At 39.0% G+C, this 18,110-nt stretch overlaps 1 protein-coding gene across 3 annotated transcripts in view; it reads right to left on the bottom strand.

Annotated features, from left to right (window-relative positions):
* CFAP97 (cilia and flagella associated protein 97) overlaps positions 1-18,110 on the bottom strand; it is a 32,629-nt gene that overhangs the window by 9,068 nt on the left and 5,451 nt on the right. For 2 of the 3 annotated variants that reach the window (XM_082863984.1, XM_082863985.1), the window contains exons 2-3: positions 14,940-15,988; positions 1,346-1,614 (exon numbers count right to left, since the gene is read on the bottom strand). In XM_082863984.1, the coding sequence (XP_082720110.1) occupies positions 1,346-1,614; positions 14,940-15,984 (1,314 nt within the window). In that variant the 5' untranslated portion in view covers positions 15,985-15,988. Of the gene's footprint in view, positions 1-1,345; positions 1,615-14,939; positions 16,296-18,110 lie in introns of those variants that run through there. The other variant, XM_082863983.1, reaches the window with a different exon arrangement.

Below are 18,110 nucleotides of genomic sequence, written 5' to 3' on the forward strand. Positions count from 1 at the left end.
TAGGTTGCTACGAGGATTAAATGACCTAAAATTGTAAAACAGTATGCACTATGCAACTGCTTGTTAAATAAAACAAGACTCCAGAGCCATGTGGGAGAGTGAAAATAAGGTAAAACCAGATGTTCGTGACACACACTAATTCCAAATTTTTTAAAATCATGAATGAATCCTGAAACTGCCAGAGTGACGTGCAGGAAGTTATCATGTAGCTCACTACACACCAACCTCACTTCAACTCGTCTTGCTGTTACCTACTTCCTGCCACATTCAGGGTGACTCTCCTAAAGGGCCCAAGAGTACTATTTTTGTAAATATACCAACCCAGCTCGCCAACTCCTGGTGCTAGTGATGGTAACAAAGAAATTCACAGGAGTTGTTACTCTTGCAAGTTCAGGTTAAGTACATAGTCAAATAGAACTGCACTGATGATGAAACATAATGAGGGTGAATTTTGCTAATTATTCTAGTAATTTTAATAATAGTTTACCAATTATTTTAGCTCTGAATGTATGTGCTCATTAAGGGTCTAATTTTAGTTTAAGATGCTACGTGGGTTTAAAATCTTGGCTTAGCCACTTCCTTACCAGCTCCTTGTCCATGGATTAATTATTTAACCCTTTTAGGTCTCAATTATTCCATTTGTAAGATGTGGATAAAAATAAAGTACCTACCTGAAAGAATTATTGTCAGGATTTAATAAGCTAATATTTAGAAGACACTTAGAACAATGCCCAGCATTAAAGAGCTCAATAAATATCATCAATTACTATGAACTGCATTTTATAAGGAAAATGATATGCTATGAATAAATAGTTTTCAATGTGAAGATTTTCAACAGTTTCCATATATATTCCTTAGGACATCAAAGCATACTTATATGGTTTTTAACAATCAATGTCTTTCATACATTCAAGCAGCAGGGCAACAAATTTGACCTCTCTGAGAATGTATTTATTATTTAAAATAAATTATATTTAAATTATTTTAGCTTTCGAGGATAAAATGAAGTGAAATAGATTTAGCTCTCCAGAAGAGATATGTATCTCACCCTTGGACACCATTTCCTGTACTACTATAGTGATTCCACAGACATAGTCAAATAAATAATGGAGCTTTCAGTATTTTCATTTAATATTCCCTTAAAATATAGTTTCCTGGATAAAAAAGCATACATTGTACCTTCCAGGCTCATAGCTCATCATGTATTTCAGGCCATACGTATCTATTCCTACTTTTATATAAGTAAGTTAGAAAATTTCGCTGTATTGGGTTTCCTGAAAGTTGGACTAACAAATCAGTACAAATGCATTTTCTCTGATGACTAAAAAAAATCTCAGTTACTTACCAAATTTTCTCTTTCAATCCTTTGTTGTTCCCTCTGTCTGTTGAGAGCACTATGATATAACTTAGGTGGAGGACCAGTCGATCTTCTTGGAATCGTACTTTTGCTTCCTGATTTTTCAGCCTGTCTCGACAGTTCTTTCAAAAGCCTCTGATTTTCCCGATCAATCTGTCTCACCTCCTCTCTTGTGAAAGAGTAGTTTTTCCTAGGTGCTACTGAAGGCTGATCAAAGTGATGTTTTTGTGGTCCCTTTTTATCTAATTGCAGAAAAGCTACAGAAGTGAGCAAAAAAAGGGAAAATGGCTAAACAAAGTAGCACAGAAATAAGATGGTATATGCTTTAGCTCCTATAAATGGAAACAATTACATTAAGTCATGAAAAGGGATGTATGAAATAATGCCAGTGACATCCAGACTACAATTGGGTAGAAAAAAATTCAGAGGCAGCTTAGAGTTTTCTGCTCGTTGGGTTCTTTGGGAATAAAATGCTAACATAAAACCATGAAAATATTTTAATGAGAAATGTTCATGGCACTGGTTGTACACTGCTGGTATAATTTATGGAAAATGCCTTTGTCACATTCGTTTTATGTTCTCCTAAGGCAGTTTAAAAGTTAGAAACCTCTGGTGGAGTGTACTGACGCAATACTTAGTTGAGATGGTTCTTATTGGTTGGAGGGTATACTTCAAAAAATAAAATGTCCTCAGCAATGCAAACAATGGCCAGAAAATGGCAAAAGCAAACCCAGAATATTCTGAAACCTTCAACTTAACCTGAAAATATTTTACTACACAAGATTTATGACCTTAATATTCGCATTAAAACAAGTACTTGTATAAAAGTCAAACTTTTATTCCTGACTAAACAAAAGCCAAATAAATACATTATATAAAAGGAGTTTTTAACAAAGAAAAATATTTTCCATACTATGATTATCAAATGAAGCTTTTATCAACATGCTATATTCTTAAATTTTCATTATTATAACAATTTTCAGTAAGTCACAATTATTACTAAACATTTGTCAGAAGTTTCTAAAAATATTAAGCTGGCTCAGTGTTTCGGCTTAAGTCTGTGCTAAAAATGAATACATTATATCAGATTAACAGAATGGTACATTTGTTTTGTTTTAACAATATTTTTTTAGAGTAACCATTATTTGTTTTTATTAGAGTGTAGCTTTATGTAAACTCTTTTACTTCCTTAGTATTTTATACTGTTAAAAGCACAGTGCTGTAAGGTAAAGAGGCATTTTAAACTCCATTTAAAAAATGTGACTGGTGCAAAAAAGTTAAATCCTTTGAGCAAAGTCACAAAAACTGTAAATCTACCTCCCAAAGCTTAAACTGAACACTATCAAAGATTACAGAAACTTTAAAAAGAATGATTAACAGTGGCTTCCTGAAAGGAAAACTTAGGAAATTAGTGGTTGGTAGTTTGTTGAAAACCATACCACACTAATGACAAAACCTGAATAGGAACCCATTTAGAAAGATATATATGGGGTTCAAGATGGCGGAGTAGAAGGATGTGCGCTCACTCCCTCTTGCGAGAGCACCAGAATCACAACTGACTGCTGAACAGTCATCGACAGGAAGACACTGGAACTCAACAAAAAAGATACCCCACATCCAAAGACAAAGGAGAAGACCTAATGAGACGGTAGAGGGGCACAATCACAATCAAATCAAATCCCATAACCGCTGGGTGGGTGACTCACAAACTGGAGAACACTTATACCACAGAAGTCCACCCACTGGCGTGAAGGTTCTGAGCCCCACGTCAGGCTTCCCAATCTGGGGGATCCGGCAATAGGAGGAGGAATTCCCAGAGAATCAGACATGGAAGGCTAGCGGGATTTGACTGCAGGACTTCAACAGGACGGGGAAACAGAGACTCCACTCTTGGAGGGCACACACAAAGTAGTGTGCACATTAGGACCCAGGAGGAAGGAGCAGTGACCCCACAGCAGACTGAGCCAGACCTACCTGCTAGTGTTGGAGGGTCTCCCGCAGAGGCGGGGGGGGGGCTGTGGCTCACCGTGGGGACAAGGACACTGGCAACAGAAGCTCTGGGAAGTATTCCTTGGCGTGAGCCCTCCCAGAGTCCAACATTAGACCCACCAAAGAGCACATAGGCTCCAGTGCTGGGTCGCCTCAGGCCAAACAACCAACAGGGAGGGAACTCAGCCCCACCCATCAGCAGACAAGCAGATTAAAGTTTTACTGAGCTCTGCCCACCAGAGCAACACCCAGCTCTACCCACCACCAGTCCCTCCCATCAGGAAACTTGCACAAGCCTGTAAGATAGACTCATCCACCAGAGGGCAGACAGCAGAAGCAAGAAGAACTACAATCCTGCAGCCTGTGGAACGAAAACTACTTCACAGAAAGATAGACAAGATGAAAAGGCAGAGGGCTATGTACGAGATGAAGGAACAAGAGAAAATCCCAGACAATCAACTAAATGAAGTCGCGATAGGCAACTTTCCAGAAAAAGGATTCAGAATAATGATAGTGAAGATGATCCAGGACCTCAGAAAAAGAATGGAGGCAAAGATCAAGAAGATGCAAGAAATGTTTAACAAAGACCTAGAAGAATTAAAGAACAAACACCTAGAAGAATTAAAGAACGAACAAACAGAGATGAACAATACAATAACTGAAATGAAAAATACACTAGAAAAAATCAATAGCAGAATAACTGAGGCAGAAGAACAGATAAGTGACCTGGAAGACAGAATGGTGGAAATCACTGCTGTGGAACAGAATAGAGAAAAAAGAATTAAAAGAAATGAAGACAGCCTAAGAGACCTCTGGGACAACATTAAACACACCAACATTCTCACTAGAGGGGTCCCAGAGGGAGAAGAGACAGAGAAAGGACCTGAGAAAATATTTGAAGAGATTATAGTCAAAAAAATTTCCCTAACATGGGAAAGGAAATAGCCACCCAAGTCTGGGAAGCGCAGAGAGTCCCAGGCAGGATAAACCCAAGGAGAAACATGCCGAGACACATAGTAAGCAAACTGACAAAAATTAAAGACAAAGCAAAATTATTAAAAGCAACAAGGGAAAAATGACAAATAACATACAAGGGAATCCCCATAAGGTTAACAGCTGATTTCTCAGCAGAAACTCTACAAGCCAGAAGGGAGTGGCATGATATTGGGAGATTGGGATTGAAATGTATACACTGATGTGTATAAAGTGGATGACTAATAAGAACCTGCTGTATAAAAAATATATAAAATAAAAAGATATATTTGTACTATATATAATTGAAGTATCTTCTTCCAAGAAATATCCATTTTGTAGAATTTAATAAGGTTTCTTGATTAATTTAGCCATTTATGAGAGGCTTTAAAATTAAATTCTAGAGGGAATTACAAGTAAGCTATTTTCCTAATATCATTTTAAAAAAGGTTTTAAAAATAAAAGAAGGCAATAGCTAAAAAATAAAATAAAACAAGAATTTCAGTCTAATTCATTTAAAAAGATAGCATTCTAACTCTCCTTGATGGAGAAGTATATGTTGGATGTTATTTAGTGACACCAGGTATCACTAGCACATTTTTCTAAAGTGGCTGCTGTGTGCTTCAGCACATGGCAACCTCCAATATATAATCCATTGTCTTTCCAATTAAGATCTAAAAAAAGTTAACTTGAATAAACTTTCAGGGATACAAACATATTTATATAAATATGTACATATTTAAAGTCACACATTGAAGAAAGATTGCTTTTTCCTAATTTTCTTTAATGAAACAATTTTGCTCAAACTCTTTACAGTATTTCAATATGTCCATCATAGCTAGAGCCACTTCTTGACTCATCTAACTACTGGAAGTACCAGCTTAACTTGCACCTAAGCTAATTGAGATATGACAGCATTTAAATATTTTATGTGTAATGTTATTAATGGAAAATTTATCCCAAGCCATATTAAGTCCTTATTCACATAATATTAGTTCTTAAAAAATACATCCTGTAGGCATATTCATGATCCCTATTTAAAAAAATCAATGATATTTGCTTTTTAAAATGATTTTTAAAGGTTTAAAAAAATCCAACTCTTATAATTGAGAGGTGACAATTCAAGGAATAATAACTAAGTTTACTAAGCTTCTTTGTCTTCTTTATGAACATCTTGTCAGATGAGAACTTCTGTGACATTCTTCTGGTCTCCTTCCTTTGCATCTCGACAGGCCTGTGATGGCGTGGACCAACACAATATAGCCCAAGGCTCAGCAAAAACGGAGACAGACACAGGCCACCCCCCCACCCCTTGTTGGCTGGCCCAGGGGCCCAAGCACAAGGATTCCAGCATCCTGGAAGTATCAATGGTTTATTTTACCACAATAATAAGACAGGATAGAAAGAGATGAAGTAAAAAGAGGAATTGGGGGGGGGGGCTTCCCTAATGGCGCAGTGGTTAAGAATCCTCCTGCCAATGGAGGGGACACAGGTTCGAGCCCTGGTCCAGGAAGATCCCATATGCCATGGAGCAACTAAGCCCGTGCGCCACAACTACTGAGCCCGCGCTCTAGAGCCCGCGAGCCACAACTACTGAAGCCTGCGAATCACAACTACTGAAGCCCACGTGCCTAGAGCCTGTGCTCCGCAACGAGAAGCCACCGCAATGAGAAGCCCACGCACCGCAACAAAGAGTAGCCCCCGCTCACCGCAACTAGAGAAAGCCCGCGCATAGCTACAAAGACCCAACGCGGCCAAAAATAAATACATAAATTAATTAATTTTAAAAAATGGAATTGGTCACTTTTCAAGCAAAATTTAGACAGAATATAAGAGTCAGGACTTTTGGGATTCAAAAGTATAACTACTACTTCAGCTTCCTAGTCTCTCCCGGCAGAAGATTTTCAAAGTACTCGAGCTATAACCGAGGAACCACGCCCGAGGAGCCAAAGCCTCACCTGGACTCGATTTAAACCCTGGATCTCCAGGTTGGAGGATGTATTTGGAAAGGGGGAACATTTTTGCACTGGGGAGGAATGTAAATCAGTGTATGGCCAGAGGCTGGACTGAAGAGGTTTTGAAACATGTCCATGTTATTTGACACTCCTCCCATTAAGAAGGAGGGTCTATGCCCTGGGAAGGTTTATAACCATTTAAACCAATAGAACATGGAAGAAATGATGCTATATGACTTCCAAGGCTAGGTCATAAAAGGTGATGAGGTTTGTGCCTTGTTTCCTGGAACACTGTCCTTGGAGCCCTGAGCCAGCTGCGCTGAGGCTGCGGTATGTGAAGAAGCCAGGCCACGAGGAGAGGCCACCCGTGGGTCCTCCACTCAGCAGCCCTGGTCTTCAAGTCACCCCCAGCCCAGATATCTGACGTGTGAGTAAACCAGCACTCAGATGACTCCAGACCCCCAGCTGTCAAGTCACTCCTGCCTTTGAGTCTCTCCATACCCTAAATGTTGGGGTGATTTGTTATGTAGCAACAGAAACCGATATTTCATCACTTAAAAATTTTTTGTGTGTGATAGACAAACAAAATACCCATGGCCAAGAACAGTCTACAAGCAGGTAGTTTATGCTTTTTTTTTTTTTTTGGCCTAACTGATTTGGTCTAACCAATTTGATCATCTAGTTCTGCTTTGCCTTTATTATACATTTTAAATCAATGGCTATTAAATCTTTTTAGCATATTTGGTCAGTTTATTAATGTAAAACACTCTTCTTTGTCCCTTTCAGTAATTTTCACATCCTGAATGCTATTCTGTGTACTACTAAGATTGATATTTCTATTTTCTCCTTGTTACCTGTTTGGCATATCAAAGCTCATTCCTCCTATACTTTTTAAAATATCTTTGCAGGTTGGATTTGATTAAAAAATTTTAACCCCCTCTGATATTATCTTCTGATAAAACCATTTACTTATATTGTTTGATCTCTTTTCTCACAATTTTATTTCTTTAAAAAATGCTTTTTTGGTTATTTCTTTTTTCCCCATTTTTCCCCCTTTTGGAAGACTATGATAAATTTTTTTTTCTCTAATTGACTACAAATGCTATATTCTAATTCCATTCTTCTGGAATAGAAGTTCTTAAACTTCTTGGTCTCAGGACCCTTTCATTACATCTAAAGATTATTGGGGACCCCAAAGAATGTTTATGTGGATTACATCTATCAATATTTATCATGTTAGAAGTTAAAAGGGAAAATTTTAAGGTATTAATTCGTCTGAAAATAACAATAAACCAGTGATATGTGAACATCACATTTTTATAAAAAAGGTTAGTGAGAAGAGTAGCAGAGTTGAACATTTCTGCAAATATTTTAATGCCTGCCTTAATAGAAGACAGCTGGATTCTCATATCTGCTTCTGCACTCACTCTGTTGTGCTGTCATTGTCATGTAGCCCCTGGAAAGCTCCACACGTGACAGGAGAGAGTGAAAAGCAAATCATGCCTTCGCTTTACGAGTGAAAATAGTTCTGTCCTTGCAGATCCTCTCTAAAATCGTTGAGCTTGCTCCTTTAACACTGTTTCAGGCATTAGGTTCTTCACACGAGCATGGTGCCTCTGTTGATTTGAGCTTTTATCAAACCTTCGGTAGTATCTGGTGGTGGGCCGAGGGTATCTGAGATTTCCTGCCTGCCTATCTGAACCCTGTCTGCTGCAGCCTGCCAGCAAAGACAAACAACGTGCTGCCAAGGGATGTGCCACAGCCACTAGTCCCAGTGTGGGCATCCTCTTTCTTACCGAGGGTAACGGGGGCTGTATCTTCCCCTTGAATACCATACTGTTTCATTTCCTCCTATGTTGCTATCAGTTTAGCAATAGGTCTGACAGGTTTCTCTGCTCATCAATGCTTCCTTATCCCGTTTCTTTCTCTTATATTAGTTTTCTTTCTCTTATATTAGTTTTTCTTCCCAGGATACACCCTCTAATAATGAATCTAATTATTTCCTACAGAATCTAGGTGGTAAAATCTGAAGTGGTGCATTTCTAAACCATCTCTGTTTCGCCCTCCAGATTCTTCCTAAACTGACCTCATTTTACCGTTACAAAGGATGAAAGGTACTTTAAAATCTAGTCATGTCAACTTCACTGCTCTCCAAACAGGAGCCATTCATGCCATAAGCCAATGCCTAACTTTGGTTTCCTCCACTACTCCACTTTTCAATGCCCTCTCTGCCTATTCAGGGATAAACAGCCCAAGGCCAAAGAACTAATTCCAATCATACCCTTTCGACATTTGCACAGCAAAGGAAGGCTAGGGATGGGAGTGGGAAGTCCCCCCAAAGTAAGATGTCTAATAATTCTAGTCTCCACTGACTTTCCCGTCTCACATTCTCACAGAACCCCAGAACCCTGTATTTAGAATGGACCTTAGCAACCTATATCAACTACCCCCATCTTACAAATGAAGAAATTGGGGCACAGAAAAGTTACTGCTTGTCTATGGTCATGTGGATGACACCCAGAAGCCTAAAAGTTGCTCTTTTTAAGTCTTTATTGAATTTGTTACAATACTGCTTCTGTTTTATTTATTTTTAAAATTAATTTATTTTTGGCTGCGGTTGGGTCTTTGTTGCTGGGTGCGGGCTTTCTCTAGTTGCAGCGAGCAGGGGCTACTCTTCGTTGCGGTGCGTGGGCCTCTCATTGTGGTGGCTTCTCTTGTGTGGAGCACGGGCTCTAGGCGCACGGGCTCAGTAGTTGTAGCACGTGGGCTCAGTAGTTGTGGCTCGTAGGCTCTAGAGCGCAGGTTCACTAGTTGTGGCACACGGGCTTAGCAGCTCCGCGGCATGTGGGATCTTCCAGGACCAGGGCTCGAACCCGTGCCCCCGGAATTGGCAGGTGGATTCTTAAACACTGCACCACCAGGAAAGTCCCTATGTTTTGGTGTTTTTGGCCCCGAGGCATGTGGGATCTTAGCTCCCTGACCAGGGATCAAACCCACATCCCCTGCATTGGAAGGAGAAGTCTTAACCACTGGACCACCAGGGAAGCCCCAGCCTAAAAGGTTCTGATTCCGCTTTCAGAATTTTCTTCACCCCTCTGTGTGAGTATTCAAGTTCAACACTGTTTCATTATCCCATGGCCTATAATTGGGACACTTGATTTTATGTTCTTTTATTATTAACTTTTCTTTCACAGGTTTAATATTTTTTAGTTTGAACTCACAAACTTATTAACAAAACATTTTAAACCAATAAATAATGTTAACACTGTTAGCTAATAGAGGCATCCCTATCTAAAGTCTCACCCAATATTTGCTGTAATAGCTTGCAAAATATTTACCTCAGAATTCACTATCTGAACGAATGAAGTGTTTTACTGTAGCTGTACTTGAGCTGGTGAGAATGTTTAAACTGAGAGGATGCAGAGCATGCTGTGTTCCTACTCAGCTGTTCTCTGATGGGATCACAGGTCCTGCTCATACTTTTCAAAATGTGTTACCATTATCACTATCATCTTCCTCTCATTAAGTGAATTTAACTTCCCAGGAAGTGGAAAAGGCTGTGAAGAAATTAGGTGAGCCAAGGAGGCCTAAAAGGCCCACAGAGTGGGGTAAATGTTGGAAGTAATAAGGCTTATTGAGATATGAGTGCAGAGGGGCATAGCTTGGCCAGGCACACATCGCATCTCACATGTCCGTGGAAACTGGACATGTGAAAACTTAATGAAAGAAATGAAGAAAACTTAATGAAAATATTCTTGGATCTGAAAAGCTTCACTGGGTAAACCGAGAATGAAAAATAATTTGAAAAATCTAAAGAAATACCTTATGCAATAGACTGATCTCCAAAATTAGTATTTAAAATACTTTACTACTATAAAGAATCTTTGGTGGTTTATTACTGACTCCAATAACAGATGTATCAACGGGCAAAACACTGCTTCGTCCCTGTGCCTGTAGAAGCCCTGAATACCGCCTACTGGCGGGTCACGGCGATCAGGGCTCCCTACGGTGCAGCAGTATGAATAAAGCCTTCCTTTTACATTTTAGCTCAGTTTCCGGGTTAAATCAGTGTTTCAATTATATTTGGGAAACGGATAAGGGATTTGGGGTGGATTATCATTTTTCCAACTTAAAACTTAAAAATATATAGGCTTTCTGTATCTAAAAAGTTTCAGAAATGGATTAGCTAAGAGCTGTGAGGATACATCTTAATTATTTTCAATGGGACCAGGTAGTTTTTTTAATGTCTTGATACTCAGACTAGGCTCCTTGAATCAGCAGCATTGGTATCACCATCGGGCTGGCTAGAAATGTAGCTCCTTGGATTCTACTCTAGATTAACTGAACCTGAATCTGCATTTTAACAGGATCTCCAAGTGATTTGTATGTATATTGAAGTTTGAGAAGCTCTGGCCTAGTGGATAAAGCTGGCTGCCCAATTAGCATATACTCCTACTGTTGGGGTTCTGGGCAGGTCACCCCCAAATATGCCAAAGTGCCATATTGATGATTTTGAATTAAAGTTACTTAAGAAAAAGCTGGTGCAGGAATGACACTTTGACCCTCCTGTCTCCCTGAAAACAAGAACTGAATCTCTCAATGTGAAAGGTGCCCTCCCTGTACCAGGAGGGAGAGAGCCAATCTTATCACCAGTGATAGGGAACCTGGGACCAAGAAGGCTGCATAAACAAGCCTTGTTCTTCTTTGCTGATTTACTACTCCAAGCCCAATCCCTGTTAAGATTCTTCACTAATTAAAAACCCAAACCTAAGTTTCTTTGTCCTGTCAATTCCTCAGAAAATTTATTGTTTGTCTATAAAGTATGAAAGCTGCCTGCCTTGGTTACTTCTTAGCTCCTATTTCTCTGAGACCTCCGTAAGTACGATTTAAATTTGTTGTTTTCCACTGTTAATGTTTTGTCTCAATTTAATTTTTAGGCCAGCCAAAAGAACTCAAGAAGGAGAAGGGGAAAATCTTCTCCTCCCTGACACTACTTTCCCCTCCTTCTTACTTATTAACACATCCTGATTTTTTATTTTTTTAAATTTTTTTTTAAGACAGCTAGCTCCTCCCCATGAAGCTATGTCCTTAAGAGGAAGTTGACCTCCCTCTCCGGACTCCCAACCCTGACTCCAGAGTGAGTTTACTGGCCTGGAATAATCCCATTCCCCTTGCCAGTCACTGTTTCAGGAATGGGAGTGTAACTCAGTTCTGAGCAATGAGACATAAGTGGAAGTCAGTTCAAGGTTCCTCCACTCTAAGAGAGCCAGACGTAGGGGCAGCTTCCATTTCTCTGGACACTGTCATATCTGCATGTGGATAGTAAAAGTTGCTGCAGACATCTCTTGGTAGCCTAAGGATGAAGCCAACACTAGGGCTGGGGGAATACAGTGACAGAACCTGGGTCCCTGAGGACATTTTTAAGCCACTGAGTCAGTCAACCCTCAAGCTGGTCTATCTCTGGACTTTTTGTTATGTGAGAAACATTGTTTCATTAGGAATTTCTGTTTCTTACATCCAAAATCACCCTAAATAATACAAAGAGATAATCATTGATGGTACTGAACAAAAAGCTCAGATATCACAGACTATATTCCATTAGATGGTTTTTTTTAAAACCTGACAATTCCAAAAGGGTCAAATGTTTTCTCCCTAAAGCAAGATAAGATTTTTATTGGCTGTGTCCTCTCTCATTCCTAGAATGGAGTGATGCTTATAATTTGTGGAATCAAACAGTACTTATAAGAATAAAAAAATGGAACAGTGAGCCCTTAAAATGAACTACAAGTCATATTATACATTTTCATTTATCTTCTGTAACGTTTATTTTCAATATACTTACTTTTCTAATCTAAGAAAATTTTGTAAGATACTTTATAATGCCAAACGTTTGGCTGCTACTTTTAAACACATATAAATCACAGTAGAAATTATTAAGAACAATGTAGCAATAGACATTTGACACAGAAGAAACAGCAAATATATTAAGATGCATATTATTAATACAAAACATTAGGAGCAGTCTGCATTATCACATCAGATAGATTTTTATGCTTTAATTTCTTTTTTAATTTTTATTTATTTATTTTTTTGCAGCACGTGGGCCTCTCACCGTTGTGGCCTCTCCCGTCGCGGAGCACAGGCTCCAGATGCGCAGGCTCAGCGACCATGGCTCACGGGCCCAGCCGCTCCGCGGCATGTGGGATCCTCCCGGACCGGGGCACGAACCCGTGTCCCCTGCATCAGCAGGCAGACTCTCAACCACTGCGCCACCAGGCAAGCCCCCACTATTACTATTCTTAAATGAAGTAATAAATATTTTTTAAACTTCTGATTTAATTTCTAATATGGTAAATATTTATATAGATATAACCCACTAAACAAAAGATTCCTGGGGTCCTCAATAATCTCTAAAAGAGTGCTTTTAGTCTTAAGGTCAAAAAGTTTGAAAACTGTTATGCTAGAGCACTGGGACTGATGCTGGAGATCCGGAAGAGATGAAGACAGAGGCAGCCCTCAACCTGACGAATTATCAACCCAATTTGTCATACACCTGATCTTACAGACTGCAAAGTGGCCATTACAATTTTTTTTTTAAGTGAAAATTGTTACACTGAATGGCTTGATAAAAAATTAGAGATATTGGGGCTTCCCTGGTGGTGCAGTGGTTGAGGGTCCGCCTGCCGATGCAGGGGACAGGGGTTCGTGCCCTGGTCCGGGAAGATCCCACATGCCGCGGAGCGGCTGGGCCCGTGAGCCATGGCCACTGGGCCTGCGCGTCTGGAGCCTGTGCTCCGCAACAGGAGAGGCCACAACGGTGAGAGGCCCGCATACCGCAAAATAAATAAATAAATACTGTCTATTATGTGCCAATACTTGCTAGATTTGGGGATTCCATCAAGAAATAGGATGCTGCCCTCATGTTGCTTACACTGATTCCAGAGTCTCATGGAAGGAAATATGTTTTTGTGACAGAGAGGCAGAGGTGGGGTACGCAGCTTCTACACAGAATGTTCAGAAAGAGTATCCCTGAGAAGGTGACATAGAAACTGAGACCCTAGAAACAGACTGAAGTAGCCTCTACAAAGAGAAAGGCCAACGGCAAGTGCAAAATGCCTCATGAATGCAAAGTATTCTGAGAACAGTAAGGAAGGAGTGTGACTGGACCAAGAGGTAATGAGAGAGAGAGAGGAAAGGAGATGTAGGCAAGTATCCATATGACGGACAGCAATGAATCATTCATCACTCTTAACTGCATATTAGACCAAGTGCATCAGAATCTCATGGCAGAGCCTAGGCATCAGTATTTAACAGTTTGTTTTGATAATTTAACAGTTCTCCAGGTGATGCTAATATACCGCCTCGGGTGAAAATCACTGATGTGAAGTCTGTTAGCCTATGATGAGGAATTGGGATTTAAACTAAGAGTAAGCCCACTGAAGAGTTAAGAAGAAAACTAATAGGATTGATTTATTTTTTAAAAGATCACTCTTGGTTGTTAGGGGAAGGAGGAGAGGGGCAAGAATAGAAAACTCAATCCTGAAAGTTTTAAGAGACTGAATGAGCATTTATCAGGAAAGATAAATTGAGTAGAGTCTTAACCACTAGATGGTAATAGCCAATGCCAAGAATCTGATTTTTCAGACACACTAAACAATCAATAGGTACCATCAGAGCAAAGAAAACCTATAAAAGAAGGAACATTCACAAGTGTAAACTGCTCCAAAATACACTTTACCAATCTATGCGACTCATTTGACTAAATAGGGGATTTATTTATGCCCTTACATTGCCACCATATGTAAATTATGTAGCTGAAGATTTATTCTTTCAAATAACATTTCAAACAAACGAAGACAGTGAGTCCTATTTACAACTTAAAAATTTTATCTCCAACTGCCTTAAAACCTAACCAGCAAGCTCAGTATTTTTACAGTTTTATATTAACTAGTCAAAGATAAAGTTCAAAGTTGCTTTTATTTCACCTGGAATATTCTGTTCCTTTCAAACTAAATAATGGGTAATAATAAATTGAGACAAATACAGCAATTAGGATTATCCTAATTCTAAAATACTTCTATCTTAAAGCAACTACAACTTGAATTATGCTATTTTATCAACTTGGTAATTACTTTCAAGTAATGCTCTTCAGCCTTTCATTTAAAATCTGAAGAGTCTCCTACAGTTTACTTTAAGTTCTCTAATTTGCCAGCATTCTTGCCACTTTCCCTGAAACAGGTCAGGTTATTTTAACTTTAGTGCTGCTGCCTTTCTCAAAGAAGAAAGTGAAATATATCTTATGCCTGTGTCTCTACCAAAGGTGGGAAAACATCTGGCTCCCCTTCTCTTGTTTACTTTATCCATCTGGTCTCTCCAGGCATTTTGAGTTTGTAAGGCACTAAACAGAATCAGTATGAAGTAGTTTCAAGTCCTAGCTGACTAGCTTTGCAGTAATATAAACAATGATATTCCAGATATTTTTAAATGGAATATTTGGTAAAGCTATGATAATATCAATGATTCCAAACAATACAATTTTTTAAGTGAAAAATCAAGGCAAATTCATATCATTAGAAAAATCAAGGCAAATTCATATCATTTAATATTTAAGCTCAATATAATATTAAGTTTAATATTTAAATTCAATACACAGTTTTTAAAATTACCTTTTAAAAGATGATTCAGGTCCATTGTGTCATGTAAGACTTTTTCCTTGTATCTGTGGTCTAAATTGGAATCCAACACTGCCGACATTGAGGCAAGACTGGGCTCATGTTTTTCTTTCCCTTTTTTGTCTGATTTCAAAGACTTTGAATTATTTTTAAAATCCTCAACATTTTCATATACTTCTTGACTCACGTTCTCTTGCCTTTTAACTTTCATTTTTTGATCGTTTGATGCAGCCAGTTCAAAAGACTGAACAGGGCTGATGTCCGGAGTCGATAAAGGACTGACATCTGTCACAGTATCTTCAGATTCCTCGGTGTAGTCACCGACTTTTGGCTTAGTACCTGAAGTTTGTGCTCCTGTTGATTTTTCTCCCAGTTTATATTTCTGTTTTGGTGGCAAGTGGGTTACACCAGAGAGACGCTTCTTTAATGATGGAGATGAATCAGATAAACAGACATCAGACCCGGTATTTGAACAGTCTGTATCAGAACTTGAAGACGAGGAGGACAGAGAGGAAGAGGAATTACTTCTGGAATCCTTTTTACTTACGCTTTTCTTGAAGTTATTAGATGGTTTAGCTGACTTTGACCTGACATGATGCTTTTTCTCATCATCACTGCTTTCCTCTCCATCTGTATAGTAATCACGTTCACCTTCTTTTACAATTTTGGGAATGCTACTTGGGCTGGGCAAATGTATTTTATGTTCTACTGTAGCATCACACAATTTTGATCGTGAAGAAGTGGTCAAGGACAAAGAATTCCTAGCTTGTATATTATCATTTTCTATGGGGTGTTCTTCTGGAGAAATTTTCTCATTTCTTTCAGTTTCCTTCTCAGTAAGATCACTTTTCCTTCTCTGTATTCCAAATTTCAAGTTTACATTTTCCGTATCTTTATCTATTCTCTCTTCAGCGTCATTTTGCTTGTCAAAAACTGAGTTACTTTCACATTTCTTTGCTTCGTCAAAGTCACTGTCAAAGAAAGAATGGTCCACTTCACCTTCTGATATATCTCCAAACTGATCCATGATGGCAAACATATATCTGAAAAGAGGGAAAGTGTAACCATCAGACAAAAGAGTAATTTCCAAATACTTTTCATTTTTATACAGTAGTTGCAAATTTTCCAAAACTGAGAAGTTTGGGTAATAGATAAAGAGAAACATGAAAAAAACAAACCAAAAAAACACTACCAAAAACCAATAACTCGGACTTCCCTGGTGGCACCGTGGTTAAGAATCCACCTGCCAATGCAGGGGACACGGGTTCGAGCCCTGGTCCAGGAAGATCCCACATGCCGCAGAGCAACTATGCCCGTGCGCCACAACTACTGAGCCTGCGCTCTAGAGACCGTGAGCCACAACTACTGAAGCCCGCTTGCCACAAGTACTGAGCCTGCGCTCTAGAGACCGTGAGCCACAACTACTGAAGCCCGCTTGCCACAAGTACTGAGCCTGCGCTCTAGAGACCGTGAGCCACAACTACTGAAGCCCGCTTGCCACAAGTATTGAGCCTGCACTCTAGAGCCCGCAAGCCACAACTACTGAAGCCCGCGTGCCTAGAGCCCGTGCTCCGCAACAAGAGAAGCCACAGCATTGAGAAGCCTGCGCACCACAATGAAGACTAGCCCCCATTCGCTGCAACTAGAGAAAGCCCATGTGCAGCAATGAAGACCCAACGCTGCCAAAAATAAATAAATTTAAAAAAACACCAATAACTCAGTGAAATGATAATGGGGCTACAGGGATAATATCAAGTAGCACCAATGATCTGAACAGTAAGTAAGTCTAATAGTTTGGTTCACAAGAAAATAATAAGAGATCGTCAGGCATATCACAAACATGGATACCTAGACTGGCCTCCAAGGAAAACCTGAACGCTATAAATTAAGTACAGTTAGAGTTTAGAATAAGAAAGGATGGTGTTAAAACCTCTTCAGATCAGCCTAGCCAGCCCAAACACACATCATTCTGGTAGAAATAGTTCAATGGGGATTAACAAACTTCCCTATTTAAGAACTTGTCTTTGTCCTACTCTGCTCCTTCACTGCCCTCACTGGGGGAGCAGCAGGAGATAAATCCTATTAAAAGTAAAAGCTCCCTCTGTCCCTTCTTAAAGAGGAACAAAACCTCTAAGACACATGTATACACAGTACAGGGAGCTTGGAGGAAAAACTTCCGAATATTTAATCACATATTGTTACATAACCACAATAAAAAGGGGAAAGTATGCATGTCTCATTGTGCTAAAGGGAGTCCAGCGTAAGAGAGATTTAGTATCTACTGAGATAGTAGACAGGCTTCTAAAATGGAAAAATTAAGGCATATTATTTAGACATGTGGAGTTAAATATTAGAAATGGATTAAAAAGTTCAAAGCAATTGCTGCTAACATGGTGCCGGGACCACTATTTTGGCTATAAACCTTAAACTATTAGTTGACCTGTAAATTTATATGTGTACTACTAAGGTAAAAAATCAAAATTGATTTTAAAGTATTTTAATACTTCATGCAATTGGGATTAAACTGGAAATGTCAGTATAAAGTCATATTTTTCTTTCTCTCCTATTACAGGGGTCTACGCAGCAGTGTCACAGTATCTGTCACTAATAATCTAGAATTCAGAGTTTGACCTCTCTAATACTATTCTCCACTAAAACCACCCCCCAAAACCAAGATCCTTTGGAAGGCAGCTAATTCCATTTCTGGAGGTAAAAACAAACAATAAGCCCAGAGTAGTGGTAATAAAACAAAGGATTCAGTTTAAAGGGGCTTCCACTGTCCAAGCTGGACAATCCTGCACTGAAGAACAAAAAAACACAAAATACACTTAAAAATAAAAAAGTAATTCTGTGGAAAGCCATTAGTTGATAATGATATTCAAAAGAGGCAAATAACATGAGCTATGTCAAGGGAAAGGTATATACAAAATTCCAATAATAATAATATGTAGCCAACAATCCAATTATGGGTTCACTATATTCAAATCATGATTAATTCCGTTACACCATATCAAGCAATAAAAGACTATGTAATCTGTATCCTAAATCAGCCATGATACTCTGCAGCCTTTGTTTAAGTGACCCTGCAATCTATAAAAACAAGTAGGTAGAGACATGATTTAAAAAGCAACCAAACTTATACTATTAACAGTAATGTGACAGATT

This window comes from Leucopleurus acutus, assembly GCF_964270905.1.
Source record: "Leucopleurus acutus genome assembly, chromosome: 21".
NCBI classification, from domain to species: Eukaryota; Metazoa; Chordata; class Mammalia; order Artiodactyla; family Delphinidae; genus Leucopleurus; species Leucopleurus acutus.